This window comes from Poecilia reticulata, linkage group LG7 (genome assembly GCF_000633615.1).
Source record: "Poecilia reticulata strain Guanapo linkage group LG7, Guppy_female_1.0+MT, whole genome shotgun sequence".
Classification (NCBI taxonomy): Eukaryota; Metazoa; Chordata; class Actinopteri; order Cyprinodontiformes; family Poeciliidae; genus Poecilia; species Poecilia reticulata.
In genome coordinates this window covers 21,253,804-21,277,000 of record NC_024337.1, presented here as the reverse complement: position 1 = coordinate 21,277,000, position 23,197 = coordinate 21,253,804, and the positions used below count along the sequence as shown (strand labels likewise).

The window sequence follows — 23,197 nt, the reverse complement described above, 5'->3', positions numbered from 1 at the left end:
TGTTGAATCAAGAGTATTCACCTTAGACAAGTGAGTCATCTTGTGCTTCAGATTAATTGTTCCTTTATTTATATATTCAAGTCCTTTTTATACACAAGGCCATATTATTAGAGAATGTTGTTTTCTGGTATTCATGCTGCTTTCATAACCCATAACCAAATAGCAATGCTGCAGACGTCCATTGTCTTCCACTGTCCAGGATCTCTTCGATGTTAGGAAGTCAAGAGAATGTGACATTCCCATATAATGCTGGGAAACACAACTATTTTTGATTCTCCATTACATTGTAATGTAATGGTGTATCAGAGGGACAAATGGCCGTTCCACCATGGTGTAATTACTGCATCCAAATGAGAAACTTTGCATTTTGCAGGCACTGTTGTGTGAGTGAATTATCCTTCTGCATTATCTTACATAAAACAGTCAAGAACTTTGAAGCAGCTAATTTGGGATTTGCACTCTGGTTTTGGGATCAGAGATTATAATCGGTCAGTTGGCTTTGGGCCAAAATTATCAGATTTTTGGACCAGCCTATCTAGTCTTGGACTCGCCTTTGAAATTATCTGGTCTTGGACCAGTCATATTTTTTTTACTATGATTTTTTATTTTTTATTTTGCAAAGGCAACATAAAATGGTTTATTAAAGATAAATCAACTGATCTCCTTGGGATGCCTGTCTATGGATAAATGGACAGTAAGTTATTGGTGTAAAATGTTTATTATTAGACTGATGCTAAATGTAAGAGGGGAAGGAAGAGAAAAGAAAGAAAGTTATTTCAAATGTTGAGCAAAACAGGAGAAGAGTCATAGGTTGGTTAACGCAGTGACACTATTTAATTCTGCTAGAAAATATTTCACGTCTTCACAATTTTGTTGGGTTGTCTTTGGTCGGCAGAGCATTGAATAGTAAATAAATCACAGGTTGATCACTGACCAGAGATTCAAGCACACAACCAGAGATGTTCTCCCAATTCTTTCTCGACCATAGATTAAAACATTTTATGTATAGGTACATTTTAAGACTCCCAAGAATAGCACATAAAAGCAACATCGTTGAAAAAATAAACAGAAAAATATCCCAAACTACTAAATAAAACTGTACTCATAAAACATGATGAAAATGCAGAGGTTAGGATGTAGTGAACATGTGGGATAGACCAGACGAAACACCTTTGGCACGAGTCTTGAATGTTGATAGTGAAACTGTACAAAGATAACCGTTAGTTGCTGTGTCAATCACATAGTCAATTTGTAATCTGTGATTTTTTTTAAAATCATGACATAATCTGCTGCTCTTTGGGATCTTTTAGCCTACTTCAGGTTGTTGGAAAGGTTCCATTTAACCTCTACCAACAGATCATCTGCACATACTCTTGATTTCAGAGTGAAATTGTACCAAAATATATGGTTAATTTATCATTTAAAAACCACATTTCTCATTTACTCAGATTTGCAGCACTCCATATGCATATATTATTGTCTCCGACTCAAACTATTTCCAAAATGAACCCCAGTTGATGGTGAGGTTTTCATTCCCCCCAGACGACTGGGATCAGCAGCAGGCCTTATCTCTGTTAAAGCCCCCAGTGATGGAGACCGGCTGGCTGGTCGAAGGGAGCAGAATGGCTGGGTTATCTTTGACCCTCAGCCAGGGGGGAATGAGCAGGTAAACCAGAAATGAAAACATCTTTAGGACACAGCATGGGCTTGTAGAAGTGCGTGGCTGACCACAAGCTGTGTGGCTGCAGCATTAGATGAACTGGGGGGGGGGGACGGAGGAGTGCAAAGCTTCAGAGTGGGTTTGGTGCTCAAATTGTTATCGCACCTGACAGCGTCTGGTTTGGGATCCAGTGGTGCACACGGCGTATGTAAGCAGCTGGTCATCTCTTGGTCAGAGTGATGGGGTGTGACGTATCACACGCTACATTTGAGTCGGCCACAGGATGGGTTTGACATTCCACGGAAAATTTAGTCCACCAGATCTGTAAAACCAGATCCAAGCCTGCGTGTTAGATCTCAATAACCATATTAACTTCTGAAAATGTTGGCTTGATTTATGGCTCAGTTTCAAATTAAATATGTTTAAAAATGTTAATCAGATTTAATCTTTTCTCTGAAGTTTCTATTATCAGAAGTATACTTTGCCCAGCAGTTTTAGAGGTGAAGGACTATTCTTTGCTCTTGCTTATATCAGTTGCCTACAAAACTTATCAGATGTTCACAACTATTCAACATGGGCACAAATGTCATATTGATTTGGACCTTTAAAATTATTTATTTGAAATGTTATTTTTCTGGGTGGAATGATGATACAACCAATTATCTTCATCAGCTGCAGAAATGCTCTGCTCCTGGTCAAAAGCAATCAATCTGAGACAGGATGAGGGTCTCACCACTGTAAATTATGCTTGTGTATGCGCTGCTCTGTGTGCTAAAAGCAGAGAAACAACTAACCGTTGCAGGAAATTGTTTATCCACCATTATCGGTGGCCATGCTAGCTGGCCTGAGCAATCGCAACAGGTTCGCTGTGGGGACGTAGCTGTAGCATAGCAGAGAGCAAAGGGAAGGGTATGAGTAGCGTGTACATGGGAGTGATTGACAGCTCTGATTAGTTGTGTCTGAGCAGGAGCAGTGTATTTCTGCACATGGCAGTAGGACCACAGTGAGAAAAAGGAGGATTTTTTTATTTTTTTTGCAGATTACATTATAACATAGAGGCAGTTTTAACAAATATTAAAAAAAAACAACATATATTTTTTTTAAAATAAAGTACATCTGAATTTCTTTGTTTCCCCTTGAGTAAAATAATTAAAACTTCAAAATGGCTATAACATTTTTCCCTCCGACTGGAAAAGTGAAACATAGAAATACGCTATGATTATATTACTTCTGAGTTTGAGTGTCCACAACACTAACCTGTCTGTAGTCCAAATAGAAGTTGCTCTTCCTATGTGCCTTAGTTGGGAAGCTGCTTTCTGCTTACTCCACTGTTTAGTGTTTCCTTCAGCTTCCCTGATCTGATCCTTTTGCTTGCCTCAGCCTTGTGGTGGTCAAAGTGTTCCTGAGAATGTCTTACCTGTCACCGTGCAGCTCAGGGTGCAGCAGCTGCAGGACCCAGATGCCAGAGGAAGGCAGGACAGAGTGGGCAGGCTTGGGCCGCTGCGGATCAGCCTGGGCCGACTCACCCATCACTGAGCACGGTTCCCAAACCCCTCTGACAGATCGGAGTAGAAAGCACGTACCACATCATAGCTGTGATTCACCGCTGCCTCCAGACCAAGCATGCCCAGAAGGCCGCCAGATCTCTTAATCATCGCGTATGCATGTGTGGACGTTGTTTACGGGAGAGAGCGAGACAGACGAGGAATGAATGAGCTTGTTTGCGTATGACAGCGCGTCTATAAAAGTTGCCTGTGTTTTCTGCGTGTCAGAAAGAGTAAAGCACATCCCAACAGGCTTTCAGAGTGTCTCGCAGAGAACAGCAGTAAGAACTATCCTGTGCGTTTGCCACACTTTTGTTTTTATTTGCTTCCTCTTTGAAGCAGCATTTATCCATGTGGGTCAGCCTTAATATCTGTGTGGATTCTGCAGAGTTACAATGTGCAGTCAAGGGCAAAACCACACGAGAGAAAATGTCGGGCTAAGTATGGGGAATGAATTCGAGGCACGCACGGGGCTCGCTTGTTTAAGTTGGGGTATGACAATGTGCCAAAAATAATCAAATTAGCATGCATTAGTATGCAAACATAAACACAAAGATGTCTTGTGCACAGAGTTAAAGAAGCAATTGTCCATTTCATACAAATAACTCCAGCATTTAATTTTTCAGAAAAACAACAGTTTTGTGTCATAAATTTGATTACCTTCCACACTCGGTTCTGAATTCTCATGAACTGAACAGATTTAGGCAACATCCCGAGGAGTGAAATGTTAAGTGTGTGCTGGCGTAATCTGACAGAATTTATTTAGAATGCAGGTCTTTAGTAAAGCTGCGCCCCAAGCAGCTGCCTAGTCCTGTCTTCACGCTTAACAGGAGTGTTTGCGCACGTCTGCATACAGTAACTTCATACACACAAGCTAACATAAAGACAAGCTGCACACGTCCATGCATTCATACAGATGCAAGCATGCACAATTAGAATGATTTGCACCTGCAATGTGGGTGCAGCATGGCTTCTTGCTGTAGGTTAGGTTTCAGTAGCATGAAAGTAATGAATTTGAGAACAGCACAGTGTGTTTTTGTTCTGTTTTAATCCCTTTTAAATGATAAACTGCTTAAGTTTATCATTTATTTTCTATGTTTGATTGCATAAATGGGAGCAAGGAGACTTTGGGAAGAAAATTTGAAAAGGAAGTAAATAGCTGAGTGTTAACAGCTTTTTACTTTATTAATAACCCCAAAAATGTTCTAATCAGAGCTGTCAATCACTCCCAGTGCAATACGTTTCCTTCTGTAGTCACCTAGTAAGTCCAGCGGGGTGTAAGCTAATAATGTGAACATAACTGTTCTTTGCAGGCCTTAGAGATTTGTTAGAGAACATTTTAGAACTCCTGAAACTGATCTAATTGCAGACGTGATCAATATGGCAACCACACATGATTACTTGGGTGCAATACTTTGTAGGGAATTATATCCAAATGTATCATGCATTCAAGCTCTGCACATATCAGGTCAACTGAATGAACTCTAACTCCCATTACTGCTGTTAAGAAAATACATTTAAAATATGCTAGTTGTAAAACGTAACCACATGTACATCCATCCATCCATCCATTTTCTTGCACCCTTGTCCCTCAGTGGGGTCGGGAGGGTTGCTGATGCCTATCCCCAGCTAACGTTTCGGGCGAGAGGCGGAGTCACCCTGGACAGGTTGCCAGTCTGTCGCAGGGCAACACAGAGACACACAGGACAAACAACCATGCACACACACTCACACCTAGGGGCAATTTGGAGAGGCCAAAAACCTGACAGTCATGGTTTTTGGACTGTGGGAGGAAACCGGAGTACCCGGAGAAAACCCACACATGCACAGGGAGAACATGCAAACTCCATGCAGAAAGACCCCAGGCCGGGAATTGAACCCAGWACCTTCTTGCTGCAAGGCAACAGCTCTACCACATGTACAATATTATATAAAATTAACAGTGTTTTAAAATAAGAAAATTTGGTTCTCAATTGCCTCCATGGTCCAGTGGGCATCTCATTTGTAGGATGTCTATATTAAATATAACACACTAAGTTGAATTAAAATTGTTTAGTTTCAGTTTTCTATAATTTAAAACACAGTTCTTAACCTTTCTGTGGACTGAGCAGGCATTCATAGGGGGTCGTGGCTGTTTGTGTGAGTTTAACCTTTTAACCATCTTGATAAGATTTAAACAGCTGGTGTAAAACTGAATGCAACATAGAATATCTGTAAAATACATAATCTAATTTGTAATCTCTCCTAGTTGTTAATATGTCTTGATTGAAATAGTCTAATTATAGTTTTCAGATTAATAACTTGTTCTGTCCTATTGACCTTTATGTTACCTGTAGATCTTTTGATCTGAACTTTGTCTGTGTGGGAAAGAATCAGGAGAAGTTCCAGCTTTCACACTGATATGTGATGAGCCATAAAACAGCCTGAGTTCAGGCCAGTTTAGAAAAAGCTCTGCTTCCACTTTGTTTAGATAAAGGTGACAACTGGTGTTTGATCTTGAAAACAAATTGTAGGGAGTTTCTAACTTTAAAGAGCGTCCGAGACAGCTCCTGGTTGGATGAGCAAAGATACACCTTATTTGAATAAATTAAAGACAAGAATACGCCTTTACTATAAAAGTTTGTACACACGAGTAACAAATCAGATTTGCTCTTGCAACTCTCCAAAGTCGTCTTTGCTTTTCTTTCTTCTTCTTTTCTATTTGTCTCAGGTAAATGAATGTCTGTTTTAGTGTGTTTGAAGTGTCTGAATTGTCAATGTGATTTTATACTTTTAAATGTTAGAATAAACTCTGAAAATGTATGACAAGAGAATACAACGAGCCAGAAGTTAATGATTTTATTCTCTTAACACTGCCCACACCAGGTGTATTTATTGGTAACTTGGAGAGTGGTGGAGACATTTTGTAATACTGAATAAAGAAAAATATCCTGAAGATTAGGGTTTTTGTAATCAATATTATTCATTGCATAAAAAAAAGAAAGAAATATCAGTGATATTGCAATTACATATTTTCCCAAAATTAATTTTTTGTGTAGTGCTTTGAAACAATATTTGTGAATAGCATTGCATAAATAAAAAACAAATTAAATTGACATGCAAAACGCTATGTCTAGGGGAAAATGAATTCTGCACATTACCTTGAACACAACATTCCCTTGGTGAAACGTTGTGACAGAGACGCCTTTCTTCTGCAAGGAATGCACTGCAACGTCTGAATTGAGTTAAATGCAGGACAATCCTAAAAAAGAAACCTGTTAGAAAGTGCAAAACACTTGAGACCAGGGTGGAGGTTCACCTCCAAGCAAAGAGTGTGCCACATTTACAACGATGCAGATGCCTATGCTGTTCTGTCAGATATCACCCCAATTCGTTACACGAGTGTTTGCAGACTTTGCATTGTAACAAAATGAGAAAAGTGTAAGAGACCTGAATACTTTTGTATGTCACCATAGTTTAATCTATCTTGAAAGACGACATGCAGACTGATTCAAGAATACACACGCATTAAATGAGAATATTAGAACAAAAGCTGCCTCCTCTTTAGACATATTCTGCTGCCTAAATCTTTTCTCTGTGTTTCACTCCGCCTATTCCTCTGCCTGATTTGCATTCCTTTTTTGACCCAGGCAGTAATCTACAGTGACTCCCCCATAAGCCGCTGGCACATTGGGGAGATGTTATAAGCTGTGACAAAAGACAAGAAGTGCTGGAGCCAACCGAAGGTAGCAGAGGACAGGCTCCTGATTAGCTAAACTTGCATTCCCTCTCAGTCACCAAGACTTATTTTGATTGCAGTTATTTTCATGTATTGATTGACTGGGGGGAAAAAAAATGAAAATGCTGCAGTCGGTTTGGATTTTCAGCTCTTAACGAGCACAGAGTTGGGTAGGAATTCAGATCAGGGAGACTTTATTCTCCCCAATGTTGTTACAGGTTGACGTGCTGTTAAAATAAGATGTGGATTAATTCTTCCTCTGTCTGTGGAGCTGGTTAAAGAGGCAGATTTAGTTCTTCAAGAAGGAACACTGTAAACATAATTTGTCAGACTCTTCTCTTTTGCATGCATACTGAAATCACTATGTCATGAAAAAAATACAAAAAATATCCTCATGTCGGTACAGCACGATGTGAAGCTGCAAAATCTTTGGGAATCCACAATAGGTCCCAGTGTGTACCCATTCATCTCGGCTCTCCATTTACAGCATAAATGCAGGGCTTAATATACAAGCAGCAGTGCAGCTACTGTGCATTTGCCAAAAGACACTTTGTGATTTGGAAAACAAGTTTATTCCAGCAAGGTTCACATTCAGAGTGCAAAAAGGGAGCCCGATTAGCATATATGCAGAGAGGCTTTGCATGCTTGACATCCTCTCAGCCCCTGCGCTGGAAATAGCCATGCATACAACTTCCTCTGATTACATTGATATGTAGATTCATGCATCTGCGTAGATTAGTTATTCATTAATTTATTTGCTCTGAATTTTCGGGCGAGAGTTCCTCAGACAGAAAGTCTGGGACAAACCGAAAGCATCTGAGAATAGAAAAAAATAAATAAATAAAATGCTGCAAATAATCACTCAGAATGAATGTCAGAAATATGAAGGTTCAGTGACCCAGAACAACATAAATCCAGATCTTGCATTATGATTTAGAAACTCTGTGGGCATCAGGGTTAAAACAGAGAAAGTAGAATAATAATTATCAGCCTTTTCATCTTCACACCAGAATTGGCTTCTCTTGCTCTAAATGGGCTACGAGGATAAATCATGGCTGTGTGTGTTTCCGCGCGCGTGTGTATGTGAGTCTATAAGCTGCAGAGCTCTGTCATCCTTTCATAAAAGCATCATGGATCACCAGTTTTTGCTACCTCGGTGTCCCTCTTTCCTGCAGCCACACTGTGAGCACTTTTCAACTTTAAAAATAGTCTCTTGACAAAGAGTGCCAAGAAATGCTAAACACCAGACAATGTTCCAGCGCTCAGATCTGGTCACAAAATGGAGCCGGCTCGCCCAGAGACACTGTGCTTTACAAGACAAAAAATAGAAGCACATTAATTTATGGCATCTGTATCAATTAACTCTGGTAGCGCTGATGGGTGTAGCTAATGTACAGCGACAGTCTGTGCTCAGGTTTGTTCATATAGCAAATTAATCACAGAGTCAATTGGTGTCACATCTTCTGCGTGATGAAACGGGAAACGAAGTGAATCCCTCCGGGTTCTCAGGGAGTTCCCTGCACTCGTTTAAGACAGCGCTTTGAAGAACCAGAAGCCATTTAATCGTTACGCTGGGGGAACAGCGTCATGGGCTGGATTGACAGGTTGGGCATCAAAACATTAGCAATTTTTAAACCAGTGCAGAACAGTTGCTGCTGCAGCTCATGGTAACGTATGAAAATGTCAAACTGACTCAGATAGATTTGGAAAATGTTCAAAAGTGAGCAGTTAATTGAATGTTTGACTAATTTGGAGAAAGCAAACTAATCCATAAAAAAAAATCTAGTATTATTTTGGAGAACGTGCTTTAAAATACTTTCAATCTGGTATACATTGTTAGAATATAATTTTTTCTCCCCTCTATCTTTTTGCTAAGTTACTTTTTTAATTCACTTGAGAAGAACACAAACACTTCATACCTGACCATTAACATACATTTTATTGCCTCCACCAAATCCCTTGACAGGCCATTTAGATAAGCAGCAACAACCTTTCGATGTCAGTGTGACATCTTTAAAATCTTTTAAATGTCTACATTTATAACGTCTCCTGATTGTGTCAAAGTATTTTTAATGTTAACGTTTTATTTTGGTCTTTCTGAATTTTTTGGGAAAAAAAACTTTAAAACAGAACTGCACTGTGGTGCGGTGGTGCTCTTGGTAGCACTGTTGCCTTGGCGCAATAAGATCCTAGGTTTGAATCCCAACTTGGGTTCGTTCTGCATGGAGTTTTTAAACAGTCCACAGTCCAAAGACACAACTCCCAACTGAGCTGTGAATGTGAAACAGCTTCTGTTAAAACTTTTTTTTTCTATAATAGTAGTTTTACATTTCTGCTCTTTCTCTTTTTCATAAGAATGTTTAATTGGAATGTATTTGAATTTTTAATTTCAGAAATCTGTGCTTCTTTTTCACATAATCGTTTATTAAAATGAAATAAGTATATCTTAAATATTAATTTAGGATATACAGACTATTCTTATTCTATGTAAGAACAGCTTGTTCTTACATCCATCCATCCATTTTCTGTACACCCTTGTCCCTCAGTGGAGTCGGGAGGGTTGCTGGTGCCTGTATCCAGCTAACGTTCCGGGCGAGAGGCGGGGTCACCCTGGACAGGTCGCCAGTCTGTCGCAGACTGTTCTTATTACATATTCTGTAAATGTGTAATAAAACTTGCTAACTAGGGAAGAAAGAATAAAAGTAGATAGATTATGAGAGCGCCAGAGTGACTTGAGTTTTCTCTGTTGTATTAACTTAAGATGAAATCCTATTCCTGTACACTGCCAGTCAGTGGGCAGAAAGAATAGTATAGTATAGTATCTTTGAGTTATTTTTTAACCTACAATTATCTTCTGAAATCTTTGCGCCATCCATCCAATTCAGAAACATATTGATATTGGCAGATAATTAAATCAATATATGAGGATATTCATCTTCGTACTACTTGCAGACACCAGAGGATTTTGGGTCAGCATTGGCTGGTATTTAGATGTTATGTTCCAACAAAAGGCTGATCCCATATCATGAAGCTACCACCACCATGTTTCAGTGTGGCTGTTCTTAAAGAGGTTACCCAGTGAGGTTTTTTTTTTTTGTATACAAATTATACTTTTTTGGAATTAATTATAACACATATTTTATTTGTTTTTTTATTTTAGCTTTTTCACACTTACACACAGTACACATCCAAGGAAACCATAGCTAACTGCTGTCACAGTTAGTACTGCAGCTCAATGACCACTTTCTATCTTTTCTATTCATTAGTTTTTTGGGGAAAAACACACACAATTTCTGTAATGTCATCATTGTTCCATATTTTCTCCAATTTATGAAATACAACTACTACTCTATTTCTAGGTTTTTGGAATCAATATGCTTGATGTTTGGTGTTTACTCTAGAGAACTAAGGATAATTTAGATCAGAAAGTGCACAAAACAATAGGTACACTTTTTTCTTTGCAGCTTTTTTGCTTTTTTATTTTCTCCCCTTAAAAATTTGCTTTCATTTGAATTGTGCAGCATGTATACCACAATGAAGATTGAGAATTTTTTTTTTCTTGGTCTAATTTTTTTTGCAGTACAAATTTTAACAGAGGTTGGTATACTTCTGAGAGCCATAGAATATTCTCACATGGAATATCAACGAAATCTTGCACATGGTAAAACATGAAATGATAGTTAAATAAAGTGAATCACAGTGTCACGGTGGAACTGAACGAAGCTGCTGCCCCACATCCCAGGAGTATCTGGATTCTGCAAGATTGCTCCCAACTAATGAAGATCTTCCGCCTCCTGTCCTCCCTGGCCGTCAGTGATGATCTATGCCTTCAGCGGATGTAAGACATCAGTCTGGGCTGTCAAACAGGTGACTTGTTTTTATAGGTAATGATGCTAAATTACACAACAAGGAATGAAGGAGGCCACCAAGTCATCCATCAATTGGTTGTTTATACGAGCTGCCATGGGGGGAATTTTTCAAACCCCGGTTCACTTAAACACTCAAGCCTTCTGCCTCGGGCCTGTCTCTATTTCTCCTCCCGTCTCGCGCAGAAACGAGCTCGCGTCCACAAACGCACCGGTTTGCCACGAGCTACCGGAGGGGACGTCTCATTCTTTCATCCACGGCGAGTCATTGTGGCGGTGTCAGCTGGTGCCGTCTCTTTTATCACACTGGAAGCTAATGGAAGCAGCAACTGGGGGAGGCGTTTGGAAGGCGGGGAGGGTGGGGGTGGCGAGCAAAACGCACACAAACACAAATACGCTCAGAACCATCAGAAGCAGAGGAGACGGGGCGGGCGGGCACGCCATGCCCCCGAGGCGAGAGCTGTTTTGTGGTGATGCTGAGACCTCTCTCTCTATCAGCTTGTGTTTCTGACACTCACAAAAACACACACACACACACACAAAGAGATGGGAGCCAGACTCCTTTCTCTTTTGCTGTTATGATCAGTTTCTTCTATTCCTTCCTGGTAAAGTTAAGCTGGATGTCATCTTAAAGCCCAAACTACTGAGGAAAGGATTTACTTAATTCTGCACATCCCACCTGGCCTACATGTAAAACTAAGAAAGAGATGAATCAAGCGTTGCGTTTTCTTTCACTTAATCCCTCTTTTGAAGTTTTATTAGGTCTCAGAGTGTTTTTACATCTATTGACGGGAAATACTCCATGGAGAGGGCTTATTTACAAGAGAGGAAACAACAGCCAATTACTGCAGGAGGATTCAGAGCAGCGTACATCTTTTAATAAGATAGCTGACCTAATTTTCTGGTAGCATTGTTACCAGAGACACTGCTACATTAATGACACGTTGTTTTAGGGACATATGCCAGCCATGTGTTCTGCTTATTTTATCTATAACTCTTTATTTTTTCAGTCTTTTTTTCTGTTTGTATAACATAACAATCGTGCTTTATCATTTGACACCATTTAGATACATATCATGTTTATATTATGTTTTACATTAGGCAGTGAGACAGTTAAAAATATACAAAACAATATTATTTTACTAGACATAATTTCTATTTTTAATATAATCATCAGTATCTTCATTTTTCATAATCATTTCTTATATCTCTGTCAGATATGTGCTTTAGCTTCTGTGATCAAAATATTATTGCAGAAAACAGCAACTCCATATTTTTTTTTTTTCAACATTTAGACAATAACTTCCAATGTAGTACAGACATTCACAGTTACATGTTTTACACGGTACAGTTTTACAACAAACTTCCAGAGAAAACTGTGGTAGAGTAACTTTATACAAAATTCACAGGACATGAACTGTAGCCATTTCACATTTTCGCTCAGTTGTTTTGCTTTTCAAAGTAAACATGTTCTGTTTCAACCACATGCCTTTCACGGTAGCTGCCATAGAAGCAAACTCACATTGTCCTAACACGCCATGGCAAAAGTCTGGGAAAACCTAAAAAGCATTTGTGCTTTTTGTTCTTTTTATTATTATTTTTTTTCTCTCTCTCTCCCCCGGTAAAGCAAAGACAACATAAACAAAAAGAGAAACAGACCACTTTGCTGACTGGTCTGCACTTAAACATCTACATATGTATTGCTGAATACATATTGATCGGACTATGATTGATCATGACACATAGAGAAAAAGAAAACATGACTGTACTTAAACACAGAGTTGGTCCCGGTTGTTTTGTGCTAGCATATAAAGTGTAAGTGTTTTGTAGATCTGCCCAGTCATGTAAACAGACTATCGCTTGGCTGAAATTGGTGTGTTGGCTTAAGGCCGTCTCTGTTCTTCTTCTTCTTTTTTTTTTTTTCTCAGGAGACATTTGAGAAACTTTTCAATGATGTTCCTGAGGAAAGCATGCAAAACGTAAACAGGATTGACTGTCAGCATTAAGAGATAGTCAATGTTTGCAAATCACTTTTCTAACTGTGTGCTTCTTCTTCTTCTTCTTTTTTTGTTCATTGTACTTCTTTGTACCCTGTGCTTTGCCAACCGAATACTCAATGGCATAGTTTTTGCTTTTGTCTGCCTATTGATTTTGGTCCTCCACTTCAACATACATAGTATAAAACATCCTAAAAATAATTCTAAAAATGCTTTGATCACATAAAAGTTTTATCTCTCTCTCTTTTTTTTTTTTACACTGAAAAAATAAGGAAAAAAATAACAGTCTCTCTCACACACAAAATCTTTTGCAACAGACTCTGGACGTCTCCAGATTGCTCCTAAACACGAACTTCTTATTGGCATTGTGCTTACTCCGAGCTCCCAGTTCGCCTTGCGGCTTCTAGTTTTACCTCACAGAGAGCAATGTTTGGAAAAAGAGACAACTGTGTGAGGTTTGGTAAACGTCCTCAAAGAAATTGACGGCATCCCTTGCATTCTTTCGCGATGTCAAGTTTGTTTAACTACTTAATCTACTATATTCACACGGTATTTACTTGATTCATGAAGATATTCAACAAATCTCTAATCTATAAGTCTATAGTTTTTTTTTTTCTCTTCTCACAGTATTACACAGTATGTTTACATTTTTTTTTTCTCTGAATTACGGTTGTATCGGTGAACACTAACAGTCTTTGACTTTGTTTTCAGAACACAAACCAACAATAAGACATCATTGGCTTGATTTAACAAATACAGAAAAATTAAGCATGGTTGGAAAATCTGTTTTGATCACAAATTGCCCCTGGAGGTAGGTGAATCAATTAAAATCTTGGAAGTCCTTTGTAATGTTCTCTTTTGTCTACATGCTCCATGAGGGTTTTGTTGTTGTCTACACATTGGCCTCAGCATTGGTCAGGTTAGAGGGCGGGCTTGTCGGGTTAGGGAGATTAACGGGCTCTGTTGGGCTAGTTGGGTTAGGAGCTGGGCTGGTCGGGCTAACAGTTTTGACAGTCGGGTTAACCGGACTGGTTGTAGTGACAGTGGTGGTAATAGTGGCAGCGGGAGTCGTCGTCGGATTTACCGGGCTAGAAGCCGAGGCTGGGTTTGTTGGCGGAGGAGCCGGGGTGGCAGGTGTTACAGGGCTGGTTGAGTTTACGGGAGCCGTGCTGGTCGGGCTGGCAGGGTTTGCGGGAGCTGGGTTAGTGGCGCTAGCGGGGTTGGTAGGGTTGGCAGGGCTGGAGAGGTTGGCCGTGTTGGTTTCCACTTGCTGTTCAGGTCCGTTCTCCTGACATTTCCTGACAACTTTGGGAGGCTGGAACATTATTCGAAGTCGCTGGGAGAGTAAAACAGAGCGAATGAGAATGCTACGCTAGCTTACAAAATTAGTTCTAATAATTCCGGTACAGATGGTTTTCTCTGGGTGTTGGTCTCTGCATTCCTTGATAATTTTGTACAACTTTTAAAGAGATGGAAATAGGTTGTTGTACATTCAATCCACCTTTCCATGCCTCGAGGTACATGCTTTTATAGTCATGTAAACATCTTTAATTAGCTCAATCAAATGCTTGGATGCTGGTGAATTGACAAATCTGTATCATGTGTATCTGAAAGTTAGAAAATGCACTCAATCAACATCAAATCCTGCCACAGTTTTAAGTGTGTCCCACTTGATATGCTGCTCCCTTTCTTAAAATGCATTTGTTAAAGTTATAGCGGTACATTACTTTTTCCATGATTTCGTCATGCTGTTTCATTCTTTTTTCAGATGTAATGAGCAACTGACCCTCTGATGACGACCAACATATTAATATTCTATCAGTGCCTCAAAGTGGTCAGATAGTCATTGTCTGAATTATTTTTAAAAAATCCATCAAGTTGCCAGTTTTCCTTTAGTTTCAAGCAGCCAGCATACTGAGATGAGTGGATCTTTATCAATGCAAGCCGCATAGAATGCATAGATGAAGTCATAATATTAAATCATTGCAGTTGTATAGCTTCTGTATCAGTGATACACATGTGCAGCATAGATGAGTCATGAGAAGAAGTAAATGGTTGAAATATAGTTACATGAGTTTTTATATGCTTGCACCCATTCTGATGTGAGGAAGGTGACAAATTTTAAGAAACCTCTTGAAGATTGTTCTTTCATTGCCATTCTCACTATCAAAGGGTAATTATTTACCAGTGGTAACTCCTGCTGTTTGAAAAAGGTAACATAGATATAATGCTAAGAATTCTGAATTAAACTTTCAATGTGATTTTGGTACCTTGTCAGTCCAGCACACTTTATTTCACATGGATCGTATGGTTAAACATTTATTGCTACTTGTGTGGCACATTGGCTAGAAATGGTGCTAACTAGTTTAAAAGTTTTTGTGCAATATTTGAATAAAAAAAGAAGTTCTACCATTACTTTTTTGATTATTTTTAATTATATTTAAAAAGAGACCAGTCGGTTTTACTGTCACAATGTCTGTTTTAACAATGAGATTAGTTTTTCCATCCTCTACATGTCCATGAATTGATATTTTCTACCAAAGAGCCATATTCAGAATCCCTCAATGGAAGGTTAACTTAGATTCAATGTGCACAATCTAAAAATACAGCTTTATCTTCTATTCTGAATGGCTCACAAGCACATCTGTTGCATCACACATTTTTCATATTCCACTGAGACTCAATGTACTGTTTCTGCATTTCAAGGCTTTTTATTGAGACAGATTTTTATCTTTAAACAATAGAATGCTTTATTTTCATTTAGCTACAAATATTTATTTCCTTGCACCATTCTAATTTATCATTTCAATTTCAATTGTCTGATCAGTTGAGTCAGCAAATCGGTAAATCTTGATTAAATAGGAAATTATCACGCATCTGTAATATAATGGTCAGTTTTTTGTGTTTCAAGCTACCAAAACTGAGATACCAAACCCTAATGGTTACAACTTCAGTAGATGTGAGGAATGAAATGGGGGGGGTATTTAACATTTTCATCTCACCTCCTTGTAAGTGCCCTTGAGCCCGAGATACATGTAGACCATGTATCCTGGTATGAGAACCATGGAGGACAGAGCCATGAGCCATCCCACTCCCTGACCCCAGCCTGGGAACACATAGTCTCCCATCGTGAGGGGAACCATTTGTACGGCGCTGAACAAGAACACTCCCTGTGGGAGACAAGAGACGCTTTATGCATCCTGACACCTCTGACTACAGGCAGCGCTCCCTCAGCCTGGCATGGCTGCAGGCAGGTAATATTGACTTTATTTATTGTTTCATCTTTCATGTCGTGACTTTAGATGTACTATCCTATTAGCTCAAAATACTCACAGCGACAATGAGAGGGGTGAACACGACCCAGCACAGTTTCCACCATATACAGGGTTTGTAGCCAATCATCTCCTCGATGTTGTCGTAAAACTTGTTCACACCTGCCGGACAAATGAACGCGTGACCAAAATGTTCACATCTGACTGGTTTCTGTCTTCCGAGAGCCGCCATGCATGATGATGAGGCATGACACATGAGCGCTCGCGACCTTGCGGCTGAGCAGACTCTGAAGCAGGTAAAACACGACAACGCACTCGCACTTGACCAGATTTCGTTTTTTCAGGAGTCATTTTTGTGGTTATATTGAAATGAAGGAGAATAGAAAACACACCATAACACCAAGATATGGAGATGCACTCAAAGAAGACCAAGAACAGCAGACACATCCCACTGGCGGAGTAGTAGTCGAACAGTTTGAACACATAGATTCCACCCTGGTTACAAATAATAACAACAACAAAGAAAAGAAATATTAGAAAAGGCAAAACACAGAAAAAAGCTCATTGATACAGAACTGCCCTGCTGTACCTGTGTGATGTTTGATAGTCCAATCACATAGGACACGAGACAGACAACGGCGATGAAGATCTCTCGTCTGCCTCGAAGAGCTCTGGGGAACTCGTCCACCAGGGCGGTAATGAAGCCTTCGACGGTGCAGAACTGAAGGACACAATCACAGGAACAGCTTGAAACATCTGAATGGATATGTGTACTGCTCTGACCTGGTTGCTCTCAGATTCTTTCTCTGTTGTTTTGGTAATATTTGGGATCAGTGTATGTTTTGGTAATTTCTCACTTCTCATCAAAATCCAGTCATGAAAAACAAAAGTGAGCGGAAAAAATGCTGAATATTAGATTCGGATTCGTGTCATTTTTGGTATGATCAACAAGTTGGCATAGAATGGTGATTTGTTTTTAGTTGTTTCATTTTATGTTTCAAATAAAAACAAAAACGCTGGCAAAAAAAATAAATTGGTCAATTTTTTCATATAACTAGACAGTCGCAGAATTCTGCTATCATGGTCTCTTACTGTAGGAGGCGCTATTACTTCTGTCCACCTCAGAGATGTTTACAAATACAGATGAACAACAGCATGAAAAATAATCATAGAGCCAATCGTACAATTTTAAAAGTAAGGATGAGTCTGCATATTTTACACAGACTTCTGCTGTATTTTATATTGCATGTCGAGAAACACCATATGTAATCTGTGATGTCACAAGGTGAAGCATAAACCCAGCTAATGAAGTTTGGAGTTTAAGGTGTGGACGGTATCTTATTTTTCTTTGCCTGGTATTATGTTTTTTAAATTAAAAAAGGAAAATCAAACCTAATAAAAAAATAATTATTATTCAACATAATCATTACAGTCTTAAAAACATTTTTTTGAGCAATTTGTATTTTTAAATGAAAACATAACAATCCATTTGTTGTTTGTTATTCACATTTTTTTCATCATGTCAAATATTTTACATGCTCAACATGACATTAATGTAACTGATTTTAACACAGACATGAATACAAAGAATCCATTATCTCCACATCGAAAAATGCAAGTTTTTATACATTTTGACACCGTCCACACCCCAGTTTCACATCATTACCCATATTTCACTGGGCTGAGTTTTTCCTGAAATCAGGCACACAGCGCAATGACAAATGTTTATAATCATTATTATTTTTATCCTCATTCAACCTCATTAATATTTAGGATAATTAATTTATTTTTATGTCCCTTCATGTTTTGTGGCGAAATCTGTGGAGATCAGAAGAAATGGCGCAAAATGCAGTCAGACTTTGCAGTATCGGGTTCTTGACATGGAAACGGGAACAGATCATTTTTTTCCTTTCTCCTTCCTGGTGTTTTTTTATCTTAAACATAAAGTGAATCAAGCCACAGGTATTATTTTCAATTTAATATTTGTAAATAAAATAAAAAAATTAATGGGCAGGTTTTTTTTTTTTATTAATTCATTTATTTTACTGCATCTGATTACACAAATAAAAAAGAACCAAAATATGCGAAAAAAAAAATCCGTAATTTCTGTGTTTTGCATTGAAGCCTGTTTGGTCACGGCCATTTGGGGCCATATTAAAATCACACACACATAGTAAAGAAACAGTGAAGCCTGCAATGCAAATGGAGGTGATAAGGTTGCATTAAAATTTTTTTTGACAACTAATGTCAAAGCTCAGCTACAGCTATCTGTGAGAAGCAAATTGCATGCTTATCATGCAGAGAGCAGAGGTGAGCTGCATGATATGTAACTGCTTTTAAAAATTTAGGTCAGCGCATGAGCAGATCATCACCAAGCCCCTTACCTGACTGTCTATCCCCAGCATGAGCAGCATGGAGAAGAACAAAATGGCCCACAGAGGTGATACGGGCAACTGGGTTACAGCCTCTGGATATGCAAGGAAAGCTAAGCCAGGACCTGGATAGTAAATAGGAAGCATTATTGTAAAATTTATCACTCTTGAAGCTGCCAAAACAGCATGCTAATTTTATGATTATTGGGGATAGCAGAGAGTAACAGTGACTGAAGCCACTGCCATGTGCAGTTACCTGAGGCTGCCACGTCCGCAATGTCTTTCTTAGTCACATGCGCCATGAAGCCAACAATGGAAAAGATTACGAAGCCAGCAAACATGCTGGTGCATGAGTTGATGCAACACACAATGACAGAGTCTCTGGGGAGAGGAAATAATATATATATATATATTTTTTTTTAAATGGGGATGTTGTGAAAGGTTTAAATTGACTTTTTCTCTCCATTCTATCTTGACCTTTCTAAAAAAATAATAATACAAAAAAGAGTGCAGGTAAACCAGAAAGAAGAGCCGTGGGAGTGCTTTTACTGCAAGATTTAACGTGAAAGTGCAAACCTTGTGGATGAAATACACATATTCTGTTTCAATGAAATGGAAAATTACCTTATATTGAATAATAAGCGACAAACAAGCTAATTTGAATGCAACTATTTTACGTAACTGATTATGCGACCCAGAATGAGGGGCTGTTAGGGAAAACACTCCTACATTATGGTAATAGTTTTTGTTTTTACAGAACAGAAAGAACAAAACAGAAAGAACCTTGTCCTCAGACTGATGCTCTATTCATACCAAACAGCCACAATAGTCTTTTTAAGCATCCTTGAAAAGGGGATGAATTTTATACACCTTTCTGCAATATCTGTTTTCAATATCTGCAGCTTTCTCCCTTGTGATGTTATAAATCAAATGTAGTTCATGAATCATCAGCAGCACTTACCTGTAAACATTGTTATTGAACGTGTTGTAGCTACCTAGAGCTATAAGCGACCCCAGACCCAGTCCATAGGAAAAAAAGATCTGCGTAGCTGCATCCAGCCATACCTGACAGAGGAGCAGGAGAGTTTAGCTGCGTGAGGCCGGGCTCTGCTCACTCGAGCATGCGGCACGTAGGAACAAATCCCATAATAACATGCCGTTACCTCAGATTCTTTCAGCTTTTCAAAGTCAGGGGTGATATAGAACAAGATTCCCTCTCTGGCTCCAGGTAGGGTCACCCCACGTATGAAGAGAATAAACAGCATGAAGTAGGGATACGTAGCCGAGAAGTAAACAACCTGGAAGATGTGAAGAGGTGATCAGTAGAAATCCATGAAAATGTTCAAGCTGCAACATTTGTTTTCATGAGCGTTGTGAAGGCAACAACAACAAAATCACATAGTCAATCTTCAGCCACATTTCTGAGATATTCAGGCAGCAAATTATTTGATTGGGAGGTGCGGGAGGAAGGCGTCTGGCTGTGACCAAAACAAATCTTGTTTAGCATGGCCATGTGATGAACTTGACTTTTAAAATGTGGCGTCACACGGGGGAGAAACTGCTCCAAGTGAAAAAGGGGGATAAATCCAGATTGAGGGAGTATGGCTGATTGTTGCTCCTCCTATCAGGAATCCACACTCGGAACGGAAAACATGTCAGGAGAATTGGAATTAGAGGAGCCAACCAAGAGGCCGGAAGAACGGCATTAGGGGAGCGTGAGTTTTATTTTTAAGGTCTCTTATTTAAAAAATCAATTCCAGGCCATGCAGAATGCAATCTGAAAGATTGATGAGCAGGTATTAGACTGTTTAATATTGCATGGGAGTCGCGTGTTCTTATTAGAAACCAGCATAAATAGGTATTGGAAAGCACAAAAAAAAAAAAAAACATTTACCTTCCCTGTCCAGCTAACCCCTTTCCAAATACAGAAGTACACAAGGACCCAGGCGATGGCCAGTGTTACTGCCAATGGCACCCGGAGTTGGCCTGGTTTTTCCAAGCCATCAGTCATTTGATGCACATTGCGCCTGTAAGAAGAGGGAAACAGTGACGATACCATTATACACACAGGGCAGCAAACAAGCAGCAGAGGAGGCCATCTTTTGATATCGCTGAGGGAGGCATGCAGAAAAAAAAAAAAAAAATCAATATCTTACTCCCAGAACTCAACCACAGCGCTGGTGAGATTGGTGGTATCTGGAATGGAGTAGTTTGTGTAACACTTTTCTGTGTTCCATATATTGTGACATGAGCTCCATGGAAGATCCTGGAAAATGTAAAAAAATAATAAAATAAAAAATACAATTTGCTCCCCATTTTGACCAATTTTGAGATTTTCCTACACACTGTTTTTCTGAATAATACTTACAGTGGTAAATGAGTTGTACAGGTAGTAAATGGCCCAAGAAATTATTACAATGTAGTAGATGTTAAGCCAGAAGGAGAGGACAGCTGCAGCAAGGCCCACACCTGACGTTCAAAAAATGATTTAGATGTGTTTTAAAAATAATTTCGAAAGGATTGCATTTGCATTTTGCATTTATTTTTTATTGTACCTTTAAACATAGGAGCCAGTTTCCACACACCAAGCCCTCCAATTGAGGTGTACTGACCAAGAGAGCATTCCAGTAGGAACAAAGGGACCCCAGCAAATATGAGAGTCAGAAAATATGGGATCAAGAAGGCTCCTGGATGGACAGAAGTGCATCAGGTTAAGGAATTAAAAATGCAAAGCTGCACAAATCAGGTGAAATATATTAAATTAGCTTCAATTCAATTTATTTATGCATCACAAATTCACTACAAATCTCATCATATTCAGAAGTATTCAATCAAATCTGCCCAATCATGTAGGGAGACTCAGATTTATACATTAAAATGCATATTAGTTATAATTCGGTGCAGCCAAATTCAGTTTATATTGGTCAGCACTGGGTTACACACATAGGCAATGCTTTTTGCTTTTTTTTATTTTTATTCTGGAGTCGCTAAATTATAAGCTCCATCATGTGCATTGTTGATCTGAATGGCTCACTCAGTGTGTGCATACATGAACAGTGAAAGAAGTATTTACCTCCGCCGTTTTTCCCGCAGAGATAGGGAAATCTCCACACGTTCCCCAGTCCAATTGCATAACCCACACAAGACAGGAGGAAATCAAATTTTCCTCCCCATGTTTCTCTGTCGGGGACGTCTTTCTGCTTCTTCTCGGTCTTCACGTCCAGGGACTTGGGCTTGTCGTTGTTGGCGGCCACCTCGTTCAGTTCTGTGACCTGTCCATCCGCTTTGGTGCCGTTCGTCGCCATGTCTCTGGATTTGGCAAAGGACCTGGCAGTCGGACGGGAGGCTTCAGCACCGGTCCACGTAGACAGCAGCTTCGCGGTTTTTTTCTCCCCCCCCCCCGACTCTTTTTTTCTACAACTAAACCTTCGGACCAAATGTCTGGAGATGGAGCCTGTGCGAACACCGACTGGTCAGTCGTTGTCAACCTAAGATCGTGGATAGAGTGATTGGTTGTTTGAGGGTGCAGGAAAAATGGTTACCTGTTTCAACAAAGATGGACACAGAATGTACCACACTCATTTCCTCTGAATCAACAGCAGCAGTTTAAACAAATCATTGACTTTTCAACTCCAAAGACGCATTTTAAAGTGCAGACTGAGAGTTCTCTGATCTTTTGGCACCAGAACATTTTTTTTTTCATTCATGTCAAATCACTGATGGCAGAGGCATGCTGCCTTGCCTCCACACAAATCAGCTTGCACAGAATTTAACAGCCAAACAAACAAAGCAACAGACATGATTGTCTAAACAAATTCCGAATTTAAATGTGCCAAATTAAGGAGAAGTGCAAAGTGTTCCAAAACACGCAGGACGCACCGTAGCAATGTAGTGTCCAGTCTATGAAAATTTAACTCAACGAGGTCCACTATTCAACACCTACAGATTCTCCCGTCAGTTATTTTTGTGGATAGCTGAAAGTAAACGTGGACAGATGGACGTCTCTAACACGCTGGAAAACAAAACGCACCGTGGAGACGAAGAAAATAGAAAAAAAAGGGATGTCCAAATGCGTAAAAGCTTTACGCATAAAGCTGCACACATTCTGCCATGTTAATTGGGAACTCTGCGCACCAGAATGCGACTCTTTGCATCTGCAAACACCAAGCAGACAGGAATCAGCTCCGCATGTTCGACTGTTGATTTGAGATAAGTGTGCAAATATTTACTTGATCCCCCCCTTCAGCAGCAGAGCAGCAGCTTCAGTCACAATCCAGTCAATCCGACTGCTGTCGGAGGGGACAAATAGCCGAGCCGCGTATTAACCGGTTCCCACAGATATAGACAGCAAATATTTAACACATTTTTTTTTTTTTTTTTTTTTTACTCACAGTGAATCTGGGATCCGCACCGCCGAGCCTCCGCTGACTGCCACAAATCTCCAAACGAGGGATCCGAAGATTCCTCCCGCGGGTCAAGTTGTAAACTCCGGGTGTGTCTTGAAACATAAATAGATTTTACTTCCATTAAAAGACATTAAAGGGTACCATGCGGCGTTCGTGGGGTCCAAGCGGGAGCTGTCCAGCGGGGAGCAGTGCTGAAGACCAGAAGGATGAAGAAGGAGGAGGAGGAGGAGAAGACAGAAAGAGAGAGGAGGAGGTTGAATTAACACGGGCAGCAGCCGCTTCGCCTTGTGCGACTGTCTAACATCAACAACCAGAGACTCAACTCCCATCTACACAGCCTCAATGTCATCTCAAAGTCGCCC

At 39.6% G+C, this 23,197-nt stretch overlaps 1 protein-coding gene across 2 annotated transcripts; it reads right to left on the bottom strand.

Moving 5' to 3' along the window:
• Positions 1 to 12,619: 12,619 nt before the first annotated feature.
• On the bottom strand, positions 12,620 to 23,189 carry LOC103467587 (sodium- and chloride-dependent GABA transporter 1-like). 2 transcript variants are annotated; one of them, XM_008414112.2, is made up of 15 exons: positions 22,821 to 23,189; positions 21,503 to 21,971; positions 20,985 to 21,116; positions 20,798 to 20,898; positions 20,586 to 20,695; positions 20,324 to 20,456; positions 19,593 to 19,727; positions 19,391 to 19,494; positions 18,686 to 18,810; positions 18,442 to 18,554; positions 16,647 to 16,778; positions 16,450 to 16,552; positions 16,119 to 16,219; positions 15,788 to 15,955; positions 12,620 to 14,121 (listed from the first exon to the last, which is right to left on the bottom strand). In XM_008414112.2, the coding sequence occupies exons 2-15, from the start codon at positions 21,732 to 21,734 to the stop codon at positions 13,678 to 13,680; spliced, it is 2,133 nt and encodes a 710-aa protein (XP_008412334.1). In that variant the 5' UTR covers positions 21,735 to 21,971; positions 22,821 to 23,189; the 3' UTR covers positions 12,620 to 13,677. The 2 variants fall into 2 exon arrangements, with proteins under 2 accessions (XP_008412334.1, XP_008412335.1); XM_008414113.2 differs by having other exon boundaries at positions 21,503 to 21,917.
• Between the last annotated feature and the right edge of the window lie 8 nt (positions 23,190 to 23,197).